We start from the raw sequence: 27,260 nt of genomic DNA, 5'->3' as shown, positions 1-27,260 counted from the left end.
ATTGACTTTGAAATCTTTCTGACATTGACGTTTATTAAGCGTTTTTGACACTTTCGTGATGCTGCTGCGTTATCTGAAGAAGTTTTCCATCTAACCAAATCCCAAACCTTCTCCCTACCCCAGCACCAACCCCGCTACCACTCTCCCCCTTCTCCACTCATAATCACTCTATCTGTTAACCACTCAATGTCATATGCAGATGATGATGATGGAATTGCAGGCGACATTTTTGTATAGATTTGGAACAAAATGTGTGTTTTGGCAAAAATTATTTTAATGAGCATTTGGTGAATGCTACACACATACACACACACACACACACACACACATACAGACACATACCCAAATCCATTCCACAAAGATCCATCCCGCAGGATGCTTTTGTGGCAGCTGCTGCCCTTTTATTTGTATGTGTTTCTTTTTTGTCGCTTTTTTCTTTTGCTTTTTTTTCCTATGTTGCTTGGTGACTTTGTTCGGCAATTTGATAAACTGTCAACCCTAAGGGCATTTTTGGGTCGTCGCTTGCAAATGGCAAAATGGCAATGGGATGACACACACAAGGGCAATGCGAATTATACTATACTATATAATGTGACATACCCTTGATTGGCGCAGGCAACAAAATTGTCAAAAAAGAAATGAATTCGTGAGGAAAATTGTCAAAAAAATTATTCATAATAGTTTTGTTTAATCTATTTGCATTGAAATTTTTAAGTTTAACAACTTTAATTACTTTTATTTTGGGTACACAATTCTGAAGAAATTAAGTTCAAAAACTCTGTTTTCATGTACAATTTCTTAATCATTGAATGACCCTCGCAGTGCTCTTTTTGTGCCAGAATTCGCCTCGAGTCTTGTTGCCTGTTTATTTTAGGGACATTTTGTCGCCTGCTCGAATGCCAAGCGAAAAACCCCAATACGTAATAAAACAAAATAAAGCTCACGTTTTTTATAGCATACTTTTGCGGGCTAACATAAAAAGCAGTAACGAAAAAAAAGGGAAAGATACATGTTGAGGAAGAAAATCCTTTGCCTAATTACTTGTCCACTCTTGGGCGGCTTCAATTTTGGACACAAATTTCATTTTGTTTCCTACCAATTTTAGATGGCCAACTCCTTCCTTCCTCCTAGCTTCCTTGATACTGGCCTACACACACACACACACACACACAGACACTCACACAAACCTCCGCCCACACACTCACACCAAGTATCCGCCACTTTCCCCTCGGGCAGCACTTCTCCTTCTCCAATTTCCTCTAAGTCTATTATTAAGGCCATAAATCCATGATCGCTTTGATATGAGTTCGTCTCTAGCCTTTTCATTTCATTTCAGTTTGTTTTTTTTCCTTTGTATAAATGCCCGAACGTGCAGGAAAAAAAGGGGGAGCACACGGCGAAAAAAAAAAACAGCAAATACATAGAAGGCCCTTCGGCCTGTTTCCAATTTCAAGCGAAAGTAAAGTGAAGATAAAAAATGTAAATATCATTGTTTGCCCCATAGAAAGAGAGAGAGAGAGAAAGAGAGAGAGGCAGAGAGAAAGTGAAGAGGAGAGGGGCACAAAACAGTTGGGCGGTGGCAGCCAAAAGGCGAACGTTTTTAGAGAGCTTAAGGGGTGGGGGGGAACTAAAAATGAAAAAAGGTTAACAACAAGACATTTGCATTGTTTTTTTGACTACACAGCATGAGAAAGAGAGAGAGAGAGAGACCCGGGAATCGGAACACGTTTCCATTTTTGTTTTTGCATTTTTTTCTCGTTCGTTGTTTTGCGTCCTTTGCTTGATTTTTGACAACTTTTGCAAAAGGTTTTTCATTGCCTGCCTGCCTGACACCCTTCCCCCACCACCCCATTCGCTTGGTCCTATCGGCCCCCTTTCCCCCATTAACCATCCCCCAACAATTTGCCCTTAGGGAATGAACACCTTATCACCAACTTATTGCATCCGCCGGCAACAATTTCAAGAGTCTCGGCCTTGTTTTGTGTTTGTTATACGAGAGTTGAAAACATACTTCCTCCCTTTTGGACAGTTCCTGCTTTACACACACACACACACATTTACATAAATACACCCATACACATACACAAACACATACATACACATACAATTTCACTTTTACTTTGTGTTGTGCCTGGCGGCGTCTACGAAAAACGTTTTAATTACATTTGTATGTTAAAACTTCAATTGACGCAGGGTTTATCCCCTTCTTCATTCTCCACTTTATTCCTTTTGCTATTGCCCCGTTCTTGTTCCTGTTCCTCTTTCTATTCTTGATTCTCTTGGCCCTTCGCCCTTCGTCCTAACCTAACCTCCTTATAAAACGCTTTTGAACTTTACAACAGGGTTGTTGTTATTGTTGTTGTTGTTGTTGTTGTGTGTGTTTATGTGGGAGTGTCTGAGTGGGCGATTAGGTTAGAATTAGATTGGGTTGTTGTATTTATAAGACAATTTTGTGATAAAGGTAAAAGGTAATTCTTTTACCATATCCTGGATTTAAATAGGTCTGAAAAAGGGCTGCCCAGACCCATCCTTTAACATTTAAGCCCAAGAGCATATGATGTAGAAAGAGAAATTGCAATTTTCTGTCTGAAATATCAAAGTTTGACATGGCAAATCGATCAGAAATAAACAGAAAACAAAGACTCCAATCACATTCGCCCTTTTAGCTGTTTGTGTACAATCATTACAGGTCATCGATGAGTCGTCTATATCTCTCTCTCGTTTTCATCGTGCTCATTAAATTTTCTATTTCTGTTTTCCCTCGTTGTATTTAATTTAACTAAACTGTCAAATCAAAAGCTCAAGTCAAACACACAAAATTAACCAAGCGCTTAAAGTCAGTTTAGGGAATGAGGAAAACTTTACCTTGCCCCGCAATCTTCAACCTCTTCGAACTTTCGAACCTAATGTAGATCCTTCATCGTCGTCGTCGTCGTCGTCATCTTCTTCTCCTTTTGGTTTTCTGTTATCGTTTATTTCTTTATTTTTTTTGCTGCTGTTGTTGTTGTTGTTGTTGTAGGGGGTCCTGCTGCTGTCAACCCAAAAGCGGCTAACACTTGTGTGTGTCAATTTTATTTGATGAAAATACAAACACAAACAGAAGGAAAGAGATGGCTGGATGAGATGGCTTGTTGCTATTTGTAGAGCGTTTCTGATTACTGTCAGGACACACAGAGCACAGAGCTCAGAGCAAAGCAGAACAGAACAGAGCACAGGACATTCAAGCCGGCAGGCTGGCAGCCAGGCATTCGGTCCCCTTTTAGTGCCAAGTGTTATCGGTAAACAAATAAAAAAATAAAAAAAAAAAAAGGAGGAAACAAAATCCTTAGTCACACACGCGCCCATATGAGTGAGTCTCTCTCTCTCTTTCTCTCTCTCTCTTTCATTTTTTTTCCCATTCTCGTGTTTGCTTTAGGGATAATTTTCCACACACAAACACACACACACACACATGAAGAGCTCATTCTATTGTTCAACAGCAATTCCCCAATCTTAATTCACTCAAATTCGATTATTGTTCCGTGCACTTTTTGGCTCTGAGGTTAAAATAAACTTTCCAGTAGCAACAAACAAGGGAGAAGAACAACAAAAACCAATGAAGAAAAACAGCTAAGAAGTCATTTATTTTTACGTTTAAATGGCAAAAGCAACAACTGTAAAAAGAACACCACCGCCCCCCATCCCGCCCATTAGAAGGGGAGGCAAAATACACACACACACACAAATACAGAGGGAGAAAGATAGGCGGGGGCGAAAAAGAAATAGCAGAAAAGTAGCAGCAATCATCAAAAGCAACAACAACACTAACAATAGAATAGACCAAGTCAGAGGAAAAAAGGCTGAGCTGAGCACTGAAATTTCCGAGAAATGGCACGGTGCAAAATGCTCAAATACCCTACTTAAAGCTGTCAGAGAAAGAAAAACAAAAATGATTAGCGAGTAAAGCTCAACTCTTCAACGAGCTCAAACGATAATACACACAAAGCTTACCGCAAAACAGCGAGTACACACACAAATACATGCATAATACAACAAGTAACGAATTAAGATAAGTGGATAAATAGATCAAATCCTTAATGCTTGAGTAGTATCCCACTAGTAGTAATACCATATTCCCAGGGACTAGGCACTTAAATACAGATAAGTGGAAAAAAGGAGAAGGACCCTAGCATCTAAGTAGCTTTGAAGTAGCGAGTAAAGGAAATGTAGCGAGTAATATTCAGGACTGACTATACATAATGATATACTAAACAAAAAGCGAGTAAACTTCCAACTCAAGCCATGCGGTAACGAGTAAGCCCATAGCACCCTAAATGGGGTGGAGAGAAACTGTCATCAAATGTTCAATCATTGAGTATGAAATTTTATCAAATCTCTCGGACGCAATTCATTTCGTTTATTATTCTCACACTTTGGTATTAACTTGTATTTGTTGTTTTGTTTTCTTTTTTTTTGGTTGTTTCTTTATTTATCAGCAATTATTTAGAGACCCAGCTGCCTATCTCCGGCCAAAAACACTCTAGAGACCTGCCCAATAAAAATGCCACCCCGGCTCAGTCAAAACGCCAGCCCCATGTGAAGCTATATTCATCGTTGTCCTCCTCCTGCTTCTCCTGCATCAACAATTCCCAATTTCACACACAGTTCTTCTACCCCCAATTACTTTACCTGCCCAAACAAAACCAAACTCATTGCTAGATTAACTCAATTGCCTTGAACGCGGAAGTGTAGCGCACACATTGCTCAGCTCAGCTTAGCTTTTCCCCCGTCATCCGCAAAACCAAAGGAGAGGGTGTTTTTATTTGTTGGTGGGGCTCAGTGGAGAGGGGGTGTGGGCATGGCAAAGCCAAAATGCGCCACTCAAGTGTTTTGTGTTTGTTTGTATCTTTTTAAATTTTACTTTTGTGCATTCGATGTTGCCTTTGCCCTTCTGCTTTTCGACTGAGTCACGCCTTCAAAATGGTCGAAAAAGAGCCCCCTAACCACCCCTCCTCCTATTTCAGATTCTGAAATGTTGAGTTCACCTTGTGCACGCACACACCCACAAATACACACACACACACACGCGCTCTGTGGAGAGCAATAAAATAAAAATTGAAAACACAAAGGATTTATAGCTTCAATAGGTTTTCAAGGAGCCAAAACCAAAGGGAAACTCAACTGAGAGTGGTACAATGGAGAGGGGAATGTATTGGGTGCCAGTGCCCTTCAAAAAATAAAAGAAGGAAAAAACTGGAAAAACAATAATATTTTCTGGGCTAAAAAATGGCAAAAGGAAGTGGTAACCTAAGCCGGAACGACCCTGCGATATCCTTCTAATCTTTTTCAAGTTCTGTTTGGCAAGGATTTTGAAAGTAACAATTAAAGTGCCAATATGCCAAAAAATATTAGTTCAAGTATTAATATTAATAACAATTTATCTACCTTCATTTAATAGATCTTTTAAATTATTTGATTATTGTTCTCAAAAAATTGCTTGAATAAATTTTGAAAAGGCTTTTAACAAAAACAAAATTATTATCAAATAAATTTTCTGAAGTTTTACACTTTAAAATTAAGAAATAAAAAAATAAAGAATTCCCACATAGACAAAACTCAAACTGTTAAGTGCCCACAAAGAAGGATAGAGCGAGAGAGAGAGAGAAAAGGTTTTATGAAAAGTAATTTCATCATTTATCCTATATAGAGACTTGTCCTTAAACTTTTTATACCCTTTTATCTCCATCGTTTTTCTTATTTTTTTTTTTTTTTTTGAGTCCAGGGTATAAAAGAGAGATATATTTTAGCAGCCATTTCATTGTTTATGTATATGTGCCTGAGTATGAGTGTGGTGTGTGTGTGTGTGTGTGTGTAGGTGTGTCTATGTGTCTGGGCATATGGCGCCCACAGATTTTACTTCTCTGATTATTTTTCGCCTTTCTATTCCTCTTTTTTTTTTTTTGGCATTTCTTTCGTTTCGTTTCTTTTCATTTGCTTTTTACACTGATTGGTGTATTTTCCGTTTGGCTTTGACGCGCCTAGAGCAGCCATGTGGCATGCAAAACAACAACAATAACAACAAGACAGGAGTGTGGCAAGAGACATAGCAGGCTGATGGCGAGCTGTCAAACGGCTGTGGGTGGGTCGGGCAGGTGGCAAAGCAACTTTTATCCTTCAGCCTAGGTGTAAATAAATACTTTGGGAATTCGTCAGAGTAGAAAAAAATAAGGAGAGAAAAGAAAAAAAAAACCGAAAACAGAATCAGAAACAGAAGCAGAACTTTTCTGTTGCCTTTAATGAGACGGAAGCAACTTTTTACGCTTAAAAGGAAAGCAGAGCGTTCCCATTTTTTTTTTCTCGCATTTTCCTTTTTCGGAGCTGATTCCATCGAGAACAATATAAAAAGTTAGTAGCAAAAGGACGGGGAGAGGGCGTGCGATGAGAACCGAAAAATCGACAGGGAGGGGCAATCAAAAAAATAAAAATGAAATTACTTAAAATTTGTCACAATAAGCTGCTTCTTCTACACTTTGACTACATCTTCTCTATATAGCACGCGATGTTTGCCTTTTTGGCTTCGGTTTTCCTTTTTCTTTTTTTTTTTTTAATAGGGTATTTAAAAGGTATACACAATTTGCCACAAACTTTGCTAAGAGCAGGCCAAACGTAATTACCCAGAACAGAAAGTTAAGATTCTTATGACACGCAAAGAAAAACAAATTTATTACAAACTTGATTTGACAACGAGTTTTATTTAGTCTACCTTAAAGTTAATCGAATGTAAACAAAAAATATATCAAGATTCGCCTCTTGAAATTGCTTAAGGATATAGTCATAATTCCTATCGATATTCTGAATGACCAAGAAATGTGTTGATGAATCAAAAGATTTGAATGTTTACTTTATTATTTAGGGTATAGAATGTTCATCCATTACGGCGGGGTTGGTGCAAAAAAATTTTTTTTTTGATTTGGTTTTTTTATTATTAAAATTGTTTCAAATTGCGGCGGGTAGGATGTGCTCTAATAGCACAACAAGAGAGAAACCCCTCTAATGGACCATATTGTGCTTATTTTTATTGCGAATTTAGGCATCATTAGTTACGGTTTTTTAATAAAAGAACATCAATTATTAGATACAACAACAACGAAAAAAAAAACCCACACACAAAAGTCGGACACCAAAAAAAGTTTGATTTGTGTGCAGGCAGGCAGGCAGGCAAGCAGGACATTTGGACCGCCGTAAAGTGCGCCTTTGAGAGCCATTGTCCTAAGCTGCTCCAGCAGTGTGGTCAAGCTTTGTTTGACTTTAAGTGCCTGCGAGCAGAAAAACTTTTTCTACAATACACAAGAAAAAGTTTTCGATTTTACTTTTGGTTTTTTTTTATTTTATTTTATTTTTTGAGTTTCCAGATTTTTGTGTCCAAAACAAATGGACAAATGTATTAGCAAGTTTAAATGATTTCTTTTTCTTTGGGTTTGGTTTTTTTTTTTTGGGAATCCATAAGTCAAAGCCAAGTGTAAGGATGAGCTAAGAATTGAATTGAATGGAACACCACCAAGTGACTCCTTTTGCGGCTTTCGTAGCAAAACTTTTTTCTTATTTTGGTTTTTTTTTGTGGAATAAAATAAGAATAATTCAGATTGTAGGAGATAATAGAAAGGGCAAAGCAATATAAATCAATCTATGCAATGGCCCATAATGGAATCAATGGCAAAATGTTTCGAAATGGTTAGATCATCATGAGTGCGTGCTGGGGGGAGAATCAATCATGGAGTTGTGTGTGTGTGTGTGTGTGTGAGTCAACTGACTAACAAATGTTAGATGCTCTTAGCCATAATTAAATCCTTTCATCTATTTACTAAAACATATTCCCCAACATCTCCAATGGCTTTTGCCCATTTGGATTTGACACATTGAAATACTCGTTCGATATTCAAAGATATTCAATTTAATGCCCATCATCAACTATGCATGCAAAGACAAAATCCATGCGGCAAGCGGCAAGTTGCAAGTTCTTGAAACCATTTCATAATGTGGATAACCGATTCGGTTCTGTCTGTTGAGAATGTAGAATGTTTTTTGTCTTCTTTCTTTTCGACAACTGGAGGCTCTTTGGTTGGTTGCTAGCAAATCAATTAACTGCTAAATCAATTTACAATTTATGCATAAACTTTATAATCAATAGATTTAAGCGCATGACTTGGCCAAAAATCTTTGCGCTCCCTCCCTCTCTCTGGCTGGAATGATGCATTTTGTGTAACTTAAAGCCCAAGCCAAAACAATTATGGCTAAAATGGGGGGAGGGGATGGAACACAGGCATCAGGCAGGCACAGGGACTGACTTGCCAACAAATCCGTTAGGCCATAAAAGCCATAAATGCTCAATTACAGGAAGTAAATATGCACACTTGATTGCAGAATCTTGCGTAGATTAGAGAGACAGAATCTTCATCTCTTCGCCTTCGTCTTCGACATCGTCTTCGTCTTGGGCCCGAAACTTGACTTTGACTTTTAAAATTATTATATGAGGAAGACGACGACGACGACGACGACGACAAGGCTCTCAACAAGCCAAAGTTTAATAACTTGTAGAGGAGAATATATATAGAGAGAAATTTAATTTCATTACATTCATGTGACATAAACCGTTGCTGGGTTAGTGTGTGGTGGTATGTGTGTGTGTGTGTGTGTGTTTGGTCTTCGTGTTGTGTCTTTTGGGTCCTAAGCATTTTGATAATCTATTACACATAACGCAAACCTCAAAACCGCAATACAGCCGCCAGACGATGCCTATGCCTATGCCGATGCCCATACCCAAAACCCATAACCATAGCTTGAGACCCAAGCAAAAGTTTTGGGGACTTCGGCGACGGCGGTGGACTGGAGGACTGTCGACTGGGGCTATTAGTGCGTTGTCTTCTCTCGGCAAAGCGGACAATGCCAAGTGCGCATATTTGCTTTAGCCAGCATCATGCCGCATCTTCGACGACGTCAACAACGACGGCCAAGACAACGATAATTGCAAAAAGTACCGTTCATTCGGCCATATGCGAAAGATTTTTTTTCCATACCCTGTAGCTCATATGAAAAGCTATGGCAGGGCATTATGGGCTTCTACTTATGACGCGAAATCATTAAGCAAAAGAAAATGATATTCCTATTTTTTTAGTATTGTCATAAACATCAAATATTTGAATGAAAGTGTAACTTACATTTTGGTTTTTAGTTCTACTTGTGTGATAAAAAAAAAAAAAAACTATGAAAAGTTCTTAGCACTTTTCACATTACGTTTTTGACGACATTTGAATTTCGTTTGATTTGATTGTTTTAGACATTCATGAGAGAGAGAGGAGAGAGTAGAGGTGGAGGAGTGCTAAGATAGAGGGGTATCTGGCAGTTTGGCAACATTGTCGCCACCAAATCCAAACTCAAGTCAAAACCAATGCCATGCTAACCCATCCCATCCGCATCCCATCCCATCCGCATCCCATCTGAAAACCAACCCATTGGATCGCATCGTATACACTCTCAACCCCATAATAATTTTCTTTCGCATGCCACATGATGCACACAATTTTCATTGCCTTTCGCGCATTGCGTTTGCAAAATATTTTTATATGCATGTGTGTGTGTGTGTGTGTGTGTGTTAGCCTGAACAATTTATGAGCGTTGAAAAGGCTTAGAAGATGCCAAAGGAGCATATGTCGCGCGCGGGTATAAGTAGGAGGGGAAACGCTTTTTGGTTTACTTTGCTTTTGCCTGTTGGCTTGCCAGCCTGTTGATTATGTTGATAATGTTTGAGCACAAGACGATGAAGAAGAAGAAGAAGAACCAGTACCAGATATACCGGCCTAAACCGGTTGACTGCAACAGCAACAGCAGCAGCAGCATCTTCTTTTTCATTCTCTACCTTTCTCTGTCTTTCTCCTCTCTTTCTTTTAGGTTGTTTTTGTTTTTGTGTTTTTATTTTGGTTTAAGCCACAGCATTCGACCTCAAAGAATTACGCTAGTCATATTAGCGTGTACCGTTGTTGTCGTCGATGTTGCTGATGTTGTGTTGCTGTCGTTTGTAGTACCTGTTGTCGAGAGTCTGTTGCTGCTGCTGCTGCTGCGTACAACAACAACAACAACAACAACACAGGGAAGACTGCGCCCAATATGGTCAACGCTCTTTTTAGCCATGTTTACACGTTAAGTGTGTTTGTATGTTAACGTTGCCTTTTGCGAAGATTTTTTGTTGTTGTTGTTGTTTCTTTAGTTTGTTTTTTTTTTTTTTTTTTTGTTGTTTAGCTGTTGTTCATCGCATATCTTCCCAGGCCATGCACTGAGGCATTCTTCAGTGTTGTTGCTGTTTGGGTGCCATGCTAATCACATTTTGATTATACGACAAGCCAGAGAAACTGAGAGAGAGAGAGAGGAGAAACAAGTGATATCTATGCAAAAGACGAAGACAAAGATGCTCTTGTAAGAGATGCGATATGAAAAGGAATTCTATAGCTTTTTTTTTCTCTCCTCTTAGCTTGGCTTTTTTTTTTTTTTCTTTTGTGAATGGGATTTAAGCAGAGATAAGCAAGATGGAAATGGTTGTATGAAAGGAAGATACAACGACAACAACTACAACAAAAAGAAGCCAGCCAACAAAACAAAGTCAAGGAATTTCTGTGGTGAATGGTGTCTGTATGTGTGTGTGTGTATGTTGTTTCTGTAATTTCTGATGATTAAATCTAAATTTGTTAAAAGCCAACACAACATGATGAAGATTATATAGTCCAAGTAAAATCTGATAATCTTATGATAAATTTTGTCATAGTCCTCCATATAGACAAGCAAACTTGCCACAACTTGCAGCACAACTACAGTTGCTGCCACAATTCAAAATAAATAAACTACTTACACATATGTATGAGCAAATTTTATCTGATATTTTTTCTTGAATGCATATTTATGTAAAGATTTCATTTGAATGGCTCTAAGATATGCAATTTTTCCTCTACATATACATACATATAGAAATATGTCTCTGTCTTTATTTCTTTAGCTTTGTGTGTGTGTGTGTGTGTGTGTGTGTGTGTGCGTGTGTTTGGTTGTTAGTGTGTATGTAGATGGCGGCAATTTTTATATTCATCATTAATTAAGCGCTAAACGGACGCCCGCTGTGGAGTGAAACACAGCATGACATCATATTCGAAGGGAAAACTGCATGGAATTGATTTGAAAATAGCAGCAGTATAGAGCAATAGATGATGATGATGAGCACATGAACGATAGAAGTAAAGCAGGAGGTTGAATAAAGGGAAGGGAGAGGAAGAGAGTGATTCCCGCCACCCCCCGGCCAGCTAGTCGCCTGCCTGCCTAGACTGCGTGTTAATTAAAAGCCACTGGACGCTGGACCCTACAGAGAGTGTGGAGTATGGAGTACACAGAGTACATTGGAGTGGCATAAAGTGGAGTGCCGACTGAGGAGTAGGGTGAGGAGGAGGAGGAGGATGAGGAGAGTATGTGTGTAGTGTAGTGGAGTGCAACAACCTTGGCATTTCCTGGGTACTTAGTCAACGCGTTCGGTCTCTTGATTAAGGCCTGGGATATAAATACATATAAATTGCGTAGGCTGTTGCTACTGCTGCTGCTGCTGTTGCACGCGTCAATATGAAACTCTCCTCCACCTTCCGCTCACTCTCTCTCTCTATACATACATCTGGCCTATATGGTACGCAGTAGCTTGGGCTTGGGCATTAAGCGGCCGCTGACTAATGATGAAATGCCTGGCATTTCGGTTTGGTTTGCTTTTGCTTTTGGTTTGGGTTTGGGTTGGGTTGCCTTGCCTTGGGTTGGGTTCCGGGTGCCGTTTCATTTATGTAGAAAAGGATTAAGGCCATAAACCAAATGGTTGACGTTGGAGCTTAGCATGAAAAATGATTGTCCCGCAGACGTAAAGGGGCTGCGGTGGTGCGGAGCCTGGGGAGTCATCATCAACGTCGCCCAGTCGTCGTCAGTTGGTTGTTCTTAGTGTTTTATATTTTATTCTTTTGGTCTCCCCCCTCCCCAACCCCTTGGCTGTATCTCTCTTTAGGTAGGTGTTAAAGTGCCGTGGGTTGAGATCCAATAAAACTGCAGCTAAAGACCGAAAAAAGTAAAAAAAAAAAACCAAAGCCAAGACAAGTGCAATTTGAGGTCTAAGTCTAGAGCAAAGAAGAATCAGAAGGGGGAGCAGCAGTAAGCGGGAATTAAGTTGCTTAAGCAGTTGACATTCAAGGCGAGGCAAACTACAGAAGATTGTCTTACACCAAAAAAAAAAAAAAAAAAGCAAAAGGCAAAAGCCTTTGAAATATGTGCATATATAGAGAATGATTGGGGTAAATAAGATGGCATTTTTATGAAGTTCATTATGATGAGAGAGGGCGAGAAATATTTGAGGAATTCGTGATGCTTAAATGATTTAGAAGTAATTAAAAATAAAAAACAGAAAATGAGAATATTCCAATTATTTGCCGCATAATGTCATTGTGGGAAATGAATATTCTCCTTTTCTCTCTATCTCTCTCTGTCCGTATCTAGTACCAAATGGCTTGAGTTTTAATGTGATTAATTGAAGATAACTTTTTGTAACTGAAAATTTGCATAGTCATATCATTAGTTAATTTATCATCATCTGTTTAAATATTTCTTTCATCTATTTAACACTTTCCCAAAAAAGAAACTACTCAAGCTAAAGAGATTTCTCTCTTTCATCATCAATGTTCAGTGTTTTGGTCAGTTAAGATGTTGAAATGAAGATGAATTCACAGGCACAGTTCTTTGGTCACCACTTTCACCCACTAAATATACCGAAATAAAGCGCCGCCTTCTTGACATAATAGTCAAGAAAAAAAAGTTGGACGAGGGACTGGAAAGAGAGGAGCAGAAATGGAGGAGAATTTGGTAGATTTTTTAGCCTATTAGTCGGCCATTATTTTTGTTAGATACTTTTGTGATAAGCCTTTAGCCGACGACGACGACGACGTTGTTGTTGCTGCTTTTGGCTAAAGCGCCACACCTCGAAAGAGAAACAAATTTCATGTAATTTATTTTCAACTTTTATTACAAGAAAAGCCATGGGTAAAAGGCAAAAGCCAGGGGGGCGTGAGGGAGAGTGTGTTGGAGAAGAGCATGCTTAGGCGCTTATCAAAATTTTAATTAATACGCATCTGACAAAAAGTTTTTTGGTGAACAGAAAATGTTTATAACGCTGCAAGGCTAAGGCAGCAGCAGAAGAAGAAGGAGCCCTAAAGCCAAAAGCTACTACTGACGTTAATTAGGGCCAGCCCCCACACCCCTTCCATCCCGCACCAAAAAGTGGCGGACTTTGTTTGTTGCACTCGCCACAACAAGCCATTAGCTGTTTAGGACCAGAAAACAACAAAGCAACAACAACAACAACTACAACCACAACCGATTAGTATCTTTAAAAGTACTTAAAAGGTCATTACACTAGCGAACTTCTCTACTCGAACACACAAAAAGTGAGAGAGAGAGAGGAGAGAGAAGGCGGGAAGGGAAACGGTTAAGGGGAAGGGACAAAAAAAATAAACTTAGCCAACGACTAATTATTTAATTTCCAAGTTTTAAGTATGCCAAGCGAACCAAACTCTTGTCTTGTCTGTCAGTCATCTTCAACTTAACTCTACTCATCTCTCTCTCTCTCCCCCTAAGCTATATGGCCGCACCCCACTAACAACAACACCAACAACAACAATAATAATAACAGCTACAACTTTAGCTTTTGGCTCTATCCAAAAAAATAAAAAAACCTAACCCATTAAGCGTTAGAGAGATAACAGATCCATTATAGAAGAATTACGAGTACGCAACATCGCGTAGATGGTCGTCATCTTTTGCTAATGACCATCGATGGGTCGTTTGTTTTTTTCGTTTTCCTCTCCTCTAATACTCCTCACTGACCGTCTGTCTCGTTGAAGTCCATATACACATAGATACATCATTCAACTAAACAATATTTAACAACGAATGGGTTAGGGCTAGCCCAATCAGCCAAACAGCCGTTTGACTCATTTTCAAATAATTACGTAAAGCTTCGACAAAAAAAACAAATGTAAAAACTCATCATAATCTACAAGATTGACAATGCCCTTGCTTAAGCACAATCCATTTAAAATACCCAACTATATAACTTTTTAGACTCGATATGAAACTAGAAAAAGGTTTTCAATTTCCTTTTCAATAACTTTCGCCTAAAATGCTAATTTTCCTATTTTTACTTGAAAATTTCAACGAAGATTCCATTACAAACATAGAAATATATCTAAAATTGAAACAAAGACTAAACAATTTGATCATTAAAATTAAAATTGTTCAACATTTACCAAAGTATTTGATAGAAAATCCATTTGTAATTTTAATGAATTCATAATGATAAAAGTAAAACGAAACTTATCGGGCGAAAAAAGCAAAAAAAAAACCTTCACAGAAACAAAAGAAAAACAGAACAGAACAGAGAAAAAAATAAATGGAAGGAGAAGTGAACATTTGGCAACCTTTTGAACTTGCGTTTTGTGGCCCCTTGTCATGCGGTGTGTGTGTGTGTGTGTGTGTGTGTGTCTCGCTCTCTGTCGTCTGATGGATAGTGGAGTATATCTAGCAGATAGACATTAAGCATTAGCACGTTGTTCTATTTGGACGTACTGTGCTGTTAATTATAAGCGAATGATTAATTATGGCATCGACAAGAAACTTGTACGAACTGCGGCTTGTTTTGGTTTGTGCTGTTCAATGTTCAGTGCTCGGACAATTCAGTATTCTGTGTTTTGGGTTCTTCTCCCTGTCTCCCTCTCTCTCTCTGCACCCCTCTGAGCCATAGTTCACAGTTTGGTTCAGTTCAGTTTTGGTTCAGTTCAGTGTTTCAAGTTGATTGGCATATGAGTAATGAGCTTTTTGTTCTTTCCATGACATGCGAACATCTCTCTGGACGCTGACTATACTACGAATATACATACATACATATATGTATGTATATGTTTATATATATTTTGAGTACATTTGTGTGAAATTGTTTTTCTTCTCATCATTTTTTTGGTTTTTCGGGGGATACATTTTTACATTGAACTGCCCACACATACTCACAGTGAGTGTTCAGTTCAGTTGAGTTTAGTTCAGTTCATCATCTATCCGCACAGCTTGCATGTCATCGCTTGAAACAAGTTTTCTCTTTTACGTTTTTTTTTTACATTTCAGTTTGGTTTGGTTTCTTTTTTTTTTTTCTTCTTCGTTTTCTGTTGTTGTTCAATTGTTACTTTCATTACTTTCTCACAGCTGTTGGCGTGCTCAACGCTTAGAATTCAATTAGTTTTTATAGACATTATCCAATTTGTTGTTGGGTCCTCTCATTCTTTCTATTGCTTGGCTAGTGCGTGTTTCACACAGGGAAAAGTATCTATAACTGTCCCACAATGAAAACGATTCGCGTGCTGTGAGTATTCTTTCTTCTTTTTTTCCGTTTATTCTATTGTTCCTTTTCTTGTGGCACTATTTGTAGTTGTTGTAGACACGCATAGAGAGGGAGAGAGGGGAGCAATAGCTTGAGGTAACTCCTACGCACACACACACACACACACACACACACACACACACTTCATAAATCATAAATACATGCCGGCAAATTATATAGATGAGTTTTTCCATACCATTCCCGCATTCCTATCCCTATCCACCAACTTACTCCCCACTCAACTTTACTCACTCCCAGCCCTCTGGCGATTTCTTTCTCTTCACTTTGCCCACTTATAAGGTGGATAAAGAGAGAAAGAGAGAGAGAGAGAGAGCAAATAAATAATAGTTAAATTTTTCTAATATTTTGTTATTCAATTTTATGCTATTTATTCTTGTGGCCAGTCAGAGGAGAAGTAAGCCTTAGGCTCGCTTTTATTATGCTTAGCATTTAGGGCGCAAGGCAAGGCACACACACACACACACACACAAGCCGAATAGGGGGCTGGGAAGAAGTCAAGGAAGCAGCTAAAGCAAATTGAAGCAATTGTATTATGAATTGGAATTGGTGAGCATATAATGTTTAGGAAGTGACATAAGTGATAAAGTTGGACAACTGGCTATATAGTCACGAATCTACGACGAGGGATTTGCTTAAAGGGGAGGGGGCTTTTTGATGTAATAGTTATTATTATTTGCCATTTGGCTCTGGCTCATGACGACATAAAAAAAAAAGTGAAGAGGAAATCATTTGTTAAATAGTCAAATGCCATGGCATAATCTACTTATATATGATGAGAAAATTGTTGTGCCACATCATTTACAGAATGACAAGTGAATTACCTGTTAGATGCACATACATACATACATACACATAAAACACAATACAATCTAACTATCTTAAAGACTAAATTAAATGAGCTTTAAGATACTTTTGTCATATTTATTCATTTTCATTAGATTTGCATCTGCATTGACATAATCAGATGCATTTGTTTCATTCAGCCAATTATTGGATGTCAAGTCAATTCTCTTGTCTTTTCTGACTTTTCCAAAAATTAATATTGTCAATTTCATAAATTTTCATTGGTAATTGAGATGGACAAAGTCCATAAAGAGACACACACACACACACACACACACACACTATGAAACATCCAATATGAATCCAATGAGAACTATGTCAATGTCCCTCTTCATTTTCGACTACTTTTGCTTAGTTTTCTTCTTGGATATCTTGGGGGGGGGAGAGGGATACTTATACATTTGCCCTTGGGCTGACACTTAAGATAAAACAGCAAAACAACAACATAAAATAAATAAATAAATATAAGGATAGAAAGAGAGAGAGAGCGAGAAAATAAAAAACAACTTTTGACAGGGCTTCGTTCTTTTTTGTTTGTTTTTTTTTTTTTTTGCGTTGTCTCTTTCTGTTTTGGTAAAGTCAATTGAACAATTACTCAAATATTTTTGCAAATGTTTTATATATTTTTGTCTGTGTGTGTGTGTGTGTGTGTTGTGAATTTTAAATGAAAATTCCATAAATATCTCCCAACCTACTACCCTGAAAACAACAAAATATGCTAGACCATATTTTTGTACCCCCCACACACTCTCTTCATCATTTCTGTGTGTGTTTGTGCTTACAATTTTTAATAGCATTTCAAAAATTAGCCAATTAGTTCTATGTTCTGTATGTCTTTTGGAGTCATAAATATTGTATATTGAGGAAATATCTTCTCTCTGCCAAATAGACTATCCGAAATTGAAAATTGGGTATGAGTTAAAACAATTGAGAAAGCCAAAGGCAAAAGTAAACAATTGATTTGCCATATTCACTTTGGATTTCAATAACTGCCAACAACTATAACAACTTTGTACATACATAGGCATATACATAGTAGATATGTTAATGATAATTCTTGTTCGTCAACACTTAATTAATACATTAAATTGTCATATCTATTTCAATTCTAATTAACCTTTGACAAATCAGCACCAAACACAAAAATGGGAAGGAGTCCTGGAATGAAGTTTGGTGGGGCTGTTTTGGAGTTCTCTGGTGGTTGAGGTTGAAGGTGGGCGGCTAACCAAAAGGTGACGAGGCCATTATACCATATATGTATGTTTATGTCATATGTATGTACAATTTGAAGCGACTCGCAATTACCAACGACACGTCAAGATGTGAAATTAACACCGTCACACAAACAGACATGCAGACAGACAAACGAAAAACGGGGACAGAGGACAAGTAAGTAAAGTAAGTGTAAGTGAGTGAGTGAGTGAGTGAGAGAAGGACCTTTCAGACAGACATATTAATGTATCTGGTATTTAACATTCAACAACAATAACACTTGTGTATGTGTATGTGTGTGTGTGTGTCGGTGTGTTACGGTGTGTGGGTGACATTCGTTTGCCTGCCTCGAAAATCATTAAATCACATAACAGCAACAGCAATAGCAGCGGGAGCGGAAAAAAAAGCTTTCTCTGTTTGTGTCAGCCACACAATTGGCCTTACCACCCACGCATATCCTGACAGGAAGACACACACACACAGACAACAAGAGAGAGAGTGAGCGAAAAAAAAAAAACAAAATAAACCAAACCAAACGAAACGAAAGCAAGAAGAGCTACGAAAACCACAACACGCAATACTCGCATTTCATTAGACACTTTGCAATGACGACTCCTATTACTCTTCCTGAAGAGACAGACACAAACACACACACATACATGTATATAGATAGCATAGATAGGGAGCAACGAAGTCATGGGAAGCATGGCTACAAATGACATCGTTTAGGGACCAAAGATTAGCTCAACAGAGCTCCATGATGTATCTAAATACAGTATACCGAGGCGACTTTTTTATTTGTGGTTGAGCATTTTCTTTTCTTTACCCAAAAAGTCAACGCGAAATATTGTTTAATAAACATAAAAAATTGACTTTTACCCTAGGTCATCTAATAATTGAAAGCACCTGTAATAAAAAATCAATATATATATGTATGTATTATCTCTTTCTAATGACCTTTTGGCATTGTCGACATTAAAATAATGGCAAAGACTCTTAAGTAAATGAATCTTACAAGTTTTTCGACAGACTATTTGAAAGACTCATAGAACATTGTGTGATAAGATCAGTTACGAAAATGTTTAGAAAGATTCTTTATGAAAGTTGTTAAAAATCGTTTTTGAGAGCTAACAGATCCTAGAATTTGCCTTTAATTTTTATAAAATGGACTTTATTTAGTTAGGGCAAAGGACTCTTTAAAACTCTGTTGGATTAATCTTAATAATAGGGTCAACTATATTGAGAAATAGTTGTTGGTAGTTGTCAACTGTTTTCCTGTTTTTTTTTTTGGTTTGTGTGGCTGTAATTATTCACCTCGGCTCTACACTACACACACAATATTTCGCGCACCTTTTTTTTTTGCTTGTTTGTTTCTTGCTCTTTACCCTGGACAAATTAATTACAAGTTGAGTGGCAAAATGTTTCTCTTGTTTTGCGTTTTTTGCTCGTGTTATATACATATTTAAGAGAAATGTTTACTTTGGCAAGACTTTGGAAAATAAATTGCTTAATATTAGGGCGACAGAAAATTTTCATTTTTTTGTTTTCCTTCTTTTATTGCTGCTGCTGTTGTTGTTGATGGCCTGGCCTTAATTTCCGGCCGCACGCATTGGAAAATGAAAATGTTAACCCCAGCAAACACTCGGATACCACATCGCCATCACATTTACCCTAGCAGAAAAGCCGCCGCACGGTGTCCGATGAAAAATCGTTTCTTATTTTGGATTGCCATAGTTGTTGTTATTGTAATTTTTCACTCACCTGAAAATAGGTTTGACCCTTGTCCACCCAACCGATGGCCATATCGGAACCAGCCAGATTGCCATCGGGCGAGAATCCAAAGCCGACATAACCTAATGTACGTGCTTGTATTTCAAATGTTATATCCTGATTAATGATTTGCCATAGTATGCGAAAATCCTCATTCAAATCGATAGAGTGATCCCAAATGGGTGTTGCCTGTGTGGATGTTGCTGATGCGCTGCTGCTGTTGCTATTGCTGCGAGCTGCTTGTGCAACACTCGCAAAAAGCACAAAAGAGAACATCATCAACAGCAACAACAAGCTAAACGTGTGGCAGGATATAAAACATGTGATTAACGATGACCGCCTTGAACTTGAATGCGTGCCATTTGATGTTGTTGCTGTTGGTTTTGTTGTTACTGTAGTATGGCGAGATGTTGCTGGCGTGCATGCTGCTGCTGCTGGTGTTATATATGTTGCTTTTGTTGTTGCCATTGCTGTTGCTGCTCTTGTCCTTTGTCTCATTTTGTGCGCCATTTTGTTTGTTTATTTGTATGTTTGTTTGTTTGTGTGTATGCTTCTTCCTTCGTCGGCTCTGTCTCTTCTGTTTCTTCTTGTTATTGGCAAATAGTTGTGATTACGTTGACATTTATTACGTAATTACGCAACTTCGTTTAGCTACTTCTTATTTTCCTCTTTCTCTTTCTTTCTCTTTGGGGCTAGCACTATCACAGTTGACGATTATTTATTTAGAGATGCTTTTACTTTCGTTATTTGTTGCTGTTGTTGTTGTTGCTGGGCCAGTTCGCTTCCTGTTTCCTCATTAGTTAAGCTTCAGTGTGCTCAAGCGGATGCAACAACCTGGAAAATCTAGAAGAAAAAAAAATAAAAATAAATGTAGAGTGAGAGAGCGAAAGAAAAAAAATTATATATAATTGCTATAATTTGTTGTCGGTCCTATAATGGTTCAAAGAACTTGCTGCTGTTGCTGCTATTTCTTGCTTTCCATCATCATCATCATTCAGTCATTCATTCGCTCATTCAGTCATTCATTCATTCGTGCTTGCAATGTTTAAACGCATATAATTACATAAATTATGAACCGGTATCTATAAGATACACACACACACACACACTTAGTCATAGACATAAACATGGACATACACTCATGTCTATCTCTTTAGTTGACGTCTTGAGTTTTACTTAAAGTTCAATTTTGTCGACATGTTTTTCCTCTATCTCAACCTCATCCCCTACTCTCCCTCTCTCTCTCTTATTCTGAGCCACTGTGAAGCGTTAATTAGCCTGGTCACGCAGTTTTCACAGAATATGTTTCAGAGAACAAGAAGAGACAACAGAGTGCAGGGAACGGGAAAATTATGAGAAAAAAAAAAAAAGGTAAAACCATTTTTGGTGTAAAAGAAGGACAAATTGGCTTAGATTAAAGAACAAGGAGGGCAGAAGGTTACAGAGGGTAAGGAAAATATTTACCAAATAGCAAGAAATTGCAATCCAATTTTGAGTAATCAAGTTGAATGCATTTTTCTATATGTCCTCGTGTCTGGTTAGCAAAAAGCATTTAATTTGTCCTTTTACCATTAAACTTTTCCAGTTTTCCTTCCCCTCCCTTACGACAGTCTCTTTAATTGTTAATACATTTTGTATAACAACTGTTGTTGGTTTTCCTTTTTTCAATTTTTCCTGTTCTGTGTTCGTTCTGTTGACCTTTGTCAAATTTCAACACGCAACTTGGCGCTTAAAATTGGCGTAAATACAATTTTCATATATATGTACGTACAAGAAGTATGTACATAATACATACATATATATTGTGTATATCTATAAGTATGAACGCCGGAAGTGCGCTATTTATAACAAATTGCCGCGCATTTGACATTTACCCGACGACGTCACATTAAAGATTTAAATATGGAACACCACAAAAAGGGAGGTAAAGTTGGGAATAGAATGAAAAGGACGGAAAGCCAAATGGTGGTGGGGGAGCTAGCAATTGGAGGCGTCGAGCATCGGGCACTTTTGGCATGTAATCAAATGTAACCGCACACCAAATATGCGCAGACAGCTGAAGGAGAGACGTCATATCGCGTTCTTGTGGTCGTCTCCTTGTATAATATGAGTCTAAAAGGCCAATGGCCATTTAATACGATAAATCCTTGGCTCTCCTTGGCCGTCTCCATTCGGGTCAAAAGCCGAACTAGTCAACTGTCTCTCACTCTCTCTCTCTCTCTCTGTCTGTCTGTGTGTGTCCCTTGGGTTCACTTTTGTGCACGACCTTCTTCATTAAAATTATGACAAGCTGTAATTATCTTCGATTTGCTCCGACCAAAAGTGATAGAAGAACGCACACACTAATTGCGTGTGAGTTTGCTACTCAAAGTAGCTGCTTTTAGGGGCTGGTCGGATAATTGAAATTAGGCATTTAGCGTGGTCAAGTCTTAGTTTAATGACAATTTCCATAACTCTTTAAAAACGTATGGAAACTGAGTATATGAAAGCCTTTCCCTTTCTTGACCTTCCTTGGCATTTTTTCTGCCTATTCCCAAGTCTGATGTGGTCTTGCTTTCTATGTGTGTGTGTAACCCAAAATGTATCTTATAAAACGTATATAAATTTTACCCTCTTTTTCTTGACGTTTTTTTTTTTTTTTTGTATATGTTTATATTTATAGGCAACTTTTATGTTCCATTTCCTTCCTTTTGCCTCTTTTTTTTGCCCTCTTCATTGGTTTTTTTCTCGTAGGTTTTTTTTTCTCTTTGGTAGGCAGACCTAACGACAAAGTTATTATGCCTTGCACTGTTATCAAGCCAAAAAGAAAAAATTGTATCCCAAAGATACACAACAATAAGCTTTACAAGTTGTTGTTGCTGCTGTTGCTGTTGCTGTTGCTGCTATAGCTGGCGCTGAGTGACGGCCGGCAACGTTAAATGACGTTGATTATAATTATGCGGACTTGTACTTTGTACTCCGTCTGCCTGGCTCTTAGTACTACTCCTCCTCCTCCTACCCCAGTCAGTCCAAGTCTGCCGTTGATGTTGCTGTTGTTTGTTATTATTATTGCTGTCGTCATCATCATCATCATCATCATTATTATTATCATCATCGGCGTCGTCATTGTCGTCGTCATTGTCGTCGTCATTGTCGTTGGTCGATGAACAAGTCGAACTTGGCTTGCCTCTGTCTCTGCCTGTCGTTGATGGGCGGCCAGATGAATGATGTCGCTTAAATACAAACCGAGGCCGATGCCAATGCCAATGCCGATGCCGATGCCGTATTGCCGATGACTATGGCCAATCGTCCTCAACGTCATTATCATCAACATGATTGTTGCTACCGCATCGTCTTGTTGTTGCTGTTGTTGTTGTTGTCAGCAACAGCAGCAGCCGTAAAATTCAAGCCAATTTAGCTCGAGGGGCAGATCCAGCAGGTTCTCCTTTTCTGAAATTCCTTTTGTTGCACAGCATGTTGCTCTTACCCAAGACAACGACAATTCATAAGTACAAGTGTCTACAAAAAAAAATACCAAACCAAAGATGTGATCGTGACACGATCACGATGACAACCAATCGATCGCACACCTAGAAATAAATCTAGTTAATTTCCATCTGTTCACAATGTTCATCTCTATGTCCAGGAACATGCAACATTTATGGATGGCCACAAGTGAAGTTCCTGCTTAGTTCGTTCGTTCGCTTGTTCCTTCGTTATTACTTGGCATATTAACTACACAATTTTCTTTTTGTCCAGAGATTGGTCTTGCAACTGGTTCGAGGTCTAGAAGGCACGAAATGGCTTCCGTAGACACATTAGTCGCTTTTACACAAAAAACACAGACACAACACACAAACACTCGATGGGTGAGCAACTAAAAGAAGAAAACAAAAAACTAAACTAAAAGAAACTAAATAAATAATAAAAGAAAAAGCAAAAAAAAAAAAAAAGCAACAAGCGCAAGATGCAACTGAATGAGGCATATAAAAGCCTTGCAAGCGCCGCGCGGCAGAGCAAAAAAATAAAAACACACGACAAGAGAGAAATGAAAAGGGGGCAAAAAAAAAAAAAAAACACTGAATACAAGTCAAAGACTTTGTCCATGGTTTTCATCATTGCACGATTTGTAGATGAGAAAAACGTAAAGAGAGTGAGACAGAGAAAGGATGACGAAGGCGATTGGGGAGGGGGGAGGAGAGGAGGACAAACGGGTATGAGAGATCTAGTCTGGGCCGACAACGACATTGATGAGGATGTTTTTGGTGTCAGAACACACAGTGGAGCAATCCATTAAATGATGAGGGAATCCATTTAAAGTGCTTCATGGGAAATTCATTTCAAGCCAAGCGAGCGAGCAAAAGGATGAATTGCAAAATATAACCAAAAAAAATAACAAAAACCTATTAGAGATTAGTCAGAGATATGCAATAAACAATTATAATAACATATTTTTGCTCATTTGTCTAAGGCCATTCTCCTCTAATGGTTAATTCCTTTCACCAATAGCCATTGACCCGCAGCAGAAACCAATCAAACTTTCACATTCTAATAACTCTTTGCACCTCTAACAAATATTATGTGTGTGTGTGTGTATAAATAAACATAATTTTTATGCCAAGTTGTAATTAGTTCTATCTTTGTCTCTCTCTGCCTCTCTCGCACACACACACACACGCAGACTTTCTAATCCCACTGTGCATTTTTGCAATTTTCTTTCATTTTCGTCGTTTTTTTTTCGCATAGTCTAAGTCAAACATAAACGCAAACCCAAATGCAAACTTCAACTCAAAAACCTGAACCCGGACCCGATGCCGAACCCGGACCGACCGCAATGTATGTTTTCATTTACCAGATACAAGCCAAAGCCAAAGAGTATGAGGATGAAGATGAAGATGAGAGGAGAACGGATAGATAGATTGGCAGTAAAATGGAAGAGGCAAGGTGGCTAAAAGGCTGGAGGCTACTGGGCTACCGTCATCTCCATCGTCATCGTCGTCATCATCGAATCGCTTCACTTGAAGATGCTTCATCATGCAGAAATGTAATGCGTATTTGCGCAGAGAAGAGAGCAAAGCGGGGAGAGGCGATGAGATGAGGAGAGTTTTGTGGTTTGCTTCTTGCTTGATTATAAATGTACCGCAGAGCAATGTGTATGACATGGAAGATTTCATATAAGCTGCACATGTGTGCACCACCACCACCATCATCATCATCATCATCTGCATCCACAACCACCATGCATGCATGCATGCAGGTGTGTGTGTGTATGTGTGTGTGTGGTTGTGTATGTGTGGTTGTCACTGCACCTGTCATCCTTGTGGCTGGGGCATAAAAACGAAAATTGGCGCCCAACCAATCCAAAGCTGCCCCTGCAGCTAAAAGTCGAAGAGGGAATTATATATATGGCCCCACTAATTACTGCACATCATTTGCTTACTCGAGTGCCTCTTTCTCTCTCTCTCTCTCTCTTCCTCTCTTCTTCATCTGCTTCTGGTCCTGCTCTTTTGCTTCCTTTTCAACATATTTTTGTACCTCACCCCGTCCTAAAGCCGCCACCAACCGTCCGCCCCTCACACCAGACAGATTTAATTGAGTAAAAAAATTGACTAATTAGAGTGAGTCGAAGCACTTGACCAAGCTACTTGCCCGCGAGGCTTCAACAGGAATTTTGCTCATAAAAACAAGTCTGCTGAGTCTCAGTCGGAGACAGTCGTCGGGGACTCGCTTCTGACTCTGACTTCAAGTCGCTGCGACTGGGCTACAACCTGTGTGCTCATTTATTAAGGCCTGGTCAAGAGCGGTTTGAATCAAAACTGCAGTTGGTTTTCATGTCCATGTGCTACCTACCTAGCTAACTTTGCCATGCGCCCGCCTTCGTGTGTCGTCTTCATATTTAATGATCATTAAACAGGCTGGCAGCCAATTGCACTAAAAGCGCTGCAGGCCCACTTTCCTGAAGTGCCATCAGGAAGGAGTACAGTGGAATGCATAAACTAAATTTGTGTGACAACAGAAATCGAAAAGCACAAGTGATCCGGCATATGACCTTTAACATTGGAGCACAAGGATCTGTAACACAATATGCTCTTTGATCTAATAATCACTGATTGAACACAGATCACTTGAAATGATGTGACGATATCTTTGGAATCTAACCACTGTGACTGAACCACCACCACCACCACCACCACCATAGCACCTATCAGGCTGATGAAAACTATTAGACCTGGAATGGACGGACCAAAAGGTAGGACTACAACTTGAAAAACTTCAGTAGAAGCTCAAACTGAAAACCAAAAGAGCTGCAAAGTGCCGGCCTTTTGTAAATTGCATTCCATTCTCCTCTCTCTCTCTCTATCTCTCTACTCTAGTTTATTCCTGTTTCATGTGCTGCTGCTTGCTGTTTCTTGCCCGGCGCATAATTTAAATAATCATAAAAAATAATAATTTGTTCTAAGAGCATAGGGTTTTATGAAATGAAGAAGGTGCGCCGGTGCGAGGTGGATGGAATGGATATATTCGTTACCCCTTTTGCTGTTGATTATTATAGCTATGGTAATATCTTTTGCTCGTTAGCAATTTTCGTTTGAAATAAATAGTAATTAGTGTGCCAAGTGCCTGAGCATTTTAGCTCTTCGCTTTGTTTGCCATTTTTATTGGCATGCAGTTGCTGCCACTCCTCCCGACTTTCCTCCCATCCAACTCCATCACCCGCCTTTTCCTATTGCTTTTTGTGTGCTCCCTTCACTCCACTGCCACTCAGACTGAGTTCTCGGTTTGTACCTGGTGGAAAAAAAACTATCGCACAAAGCCTTTTTGCAATTTTGCTGACGTTTTTCTGTTCTGGGCACTTTTATTTGACATTTTTCATTAAACACGAAATGAAAATGCCTTCTTTTTTCGGGGGGAAGTGCCGACTGAAATGGGCGGCTGCAGGAGAGTCCTGCGTTGACATAACATTTTTGTATAGTTTCTCCCTCTCCAAGCCGAAAACCACACCTACCTCCTACCAGCCTTTTTTTTTTTTTGTTGGCTCAAAAGAAGTTGGCATAAAAGTTTGAAGGCATCTGGGGAAATATGTCAGCGTTGTTTAAGTTTTTAACATTTCGACTTTGGGTGAGAGACGAGAGAGTAACAGAGACAGAGAAATTGCGGGAGAGAGAGGGAACACAGATTGCTATTTACTCTAGCATAATTGGCTTGTCGGGGCCATAGTTATAAAAAGTTCTTCCGGCTGCAATTGGATTAAATGAATAGGGATAGATATATACATTTATACAAGCTATATATATATATATACGTCTATATATGTTTGTATGTCTATAGGAAGTTTGCCAAAAAGCTTTATAGTTATCTTTACGGAGTGCCTAACGAAAGGCAAACAAAAGAGAAATTCTTTTAACAAAAAATACCATCCATATAAATGTTAAGGAAACAATATTCAAGTAATATATATTTTTATGGTCTAAGATATATTCAAATGAAAGTAAAGATTAAAATTGCAGCAAAGTCTCACTTAGGGAATATGAAATGTCCTTTAAAGAAGGAGTCAAAAGGTATAGAACCTTATTTCACTTTCTCCTACAAACTTGAAGAATTCAAAGCCACTTTTACTATTCGAATATGCATCTCTTTTATATTTAGCAAAATTTGGTTGTAATTCCTTAAGCACACAATTGACATCCTGGCATGTAAGTTGAGTTTCGCATAAAAAAAAAACAAGGTTTAATGCCAAAAGAGTCAAAACTTTGCCAACATCGTAATAACAAAAGTGAGCATTAAAAATTGGCTTCCATTTGTTGTTGCTTAACCACAGAGACTTAAGGTTGTCGCGGCATTTGAAACTTATGTGAAAAGTTTTCCCTGAGATCTCTAGCAAATTTCTTATTCTCTCTCTCGCTCTCTTAGAATGAAACTAACTTGAATCGTATCTAAAATCTACAATTTTATCTCTGTTTTCCCTGAACGT

At 38.5% G+C, this 27,260-nt stretch overlaps 1 protein-coding gene across 1 annotated transcript in view; it reads right to left on the bottom strand.

Moving 5' to 3' along the window:
- olf413 (DBH like monooxygenase olf413) overlaps positions 1-27,260 on the bottom strand; it is a 150,344-nt gene that overhangs the window by 58,409 nt on the left and 64,675 nt on the right. The window contains 1 exon segment of the mRNA XM_068286832.1: positions 19,301-20,152. Coding sequence (XP_068142933.1) covers positions 19,301-19,819 — 519 coding nt within the window. The 5' untranslated portion in view covers positions 19,820-20,152.

This window comes from Drosophila tropicalis, unplaced genomic scaffold (assembly GCF_018151085.1).
Source record: "Drosophila tropicalis isolate 14030-0801.00 unplaced genomic scaffold, ASM1815108v1 contig_463, whole genome shotgun sequence".
Taxonomy (NCBI): Eukaryota; Metazoa; Arthropoda; class Insecta; order Diptera; family Drosophilidae; genus Drosophila; species Drosophila tropicalis.
The sequence above is the reverse complement of the archived record's forward strand: the minus strand, read 5'-3'. Positions and strand labels throughout refer to the sequence as shown.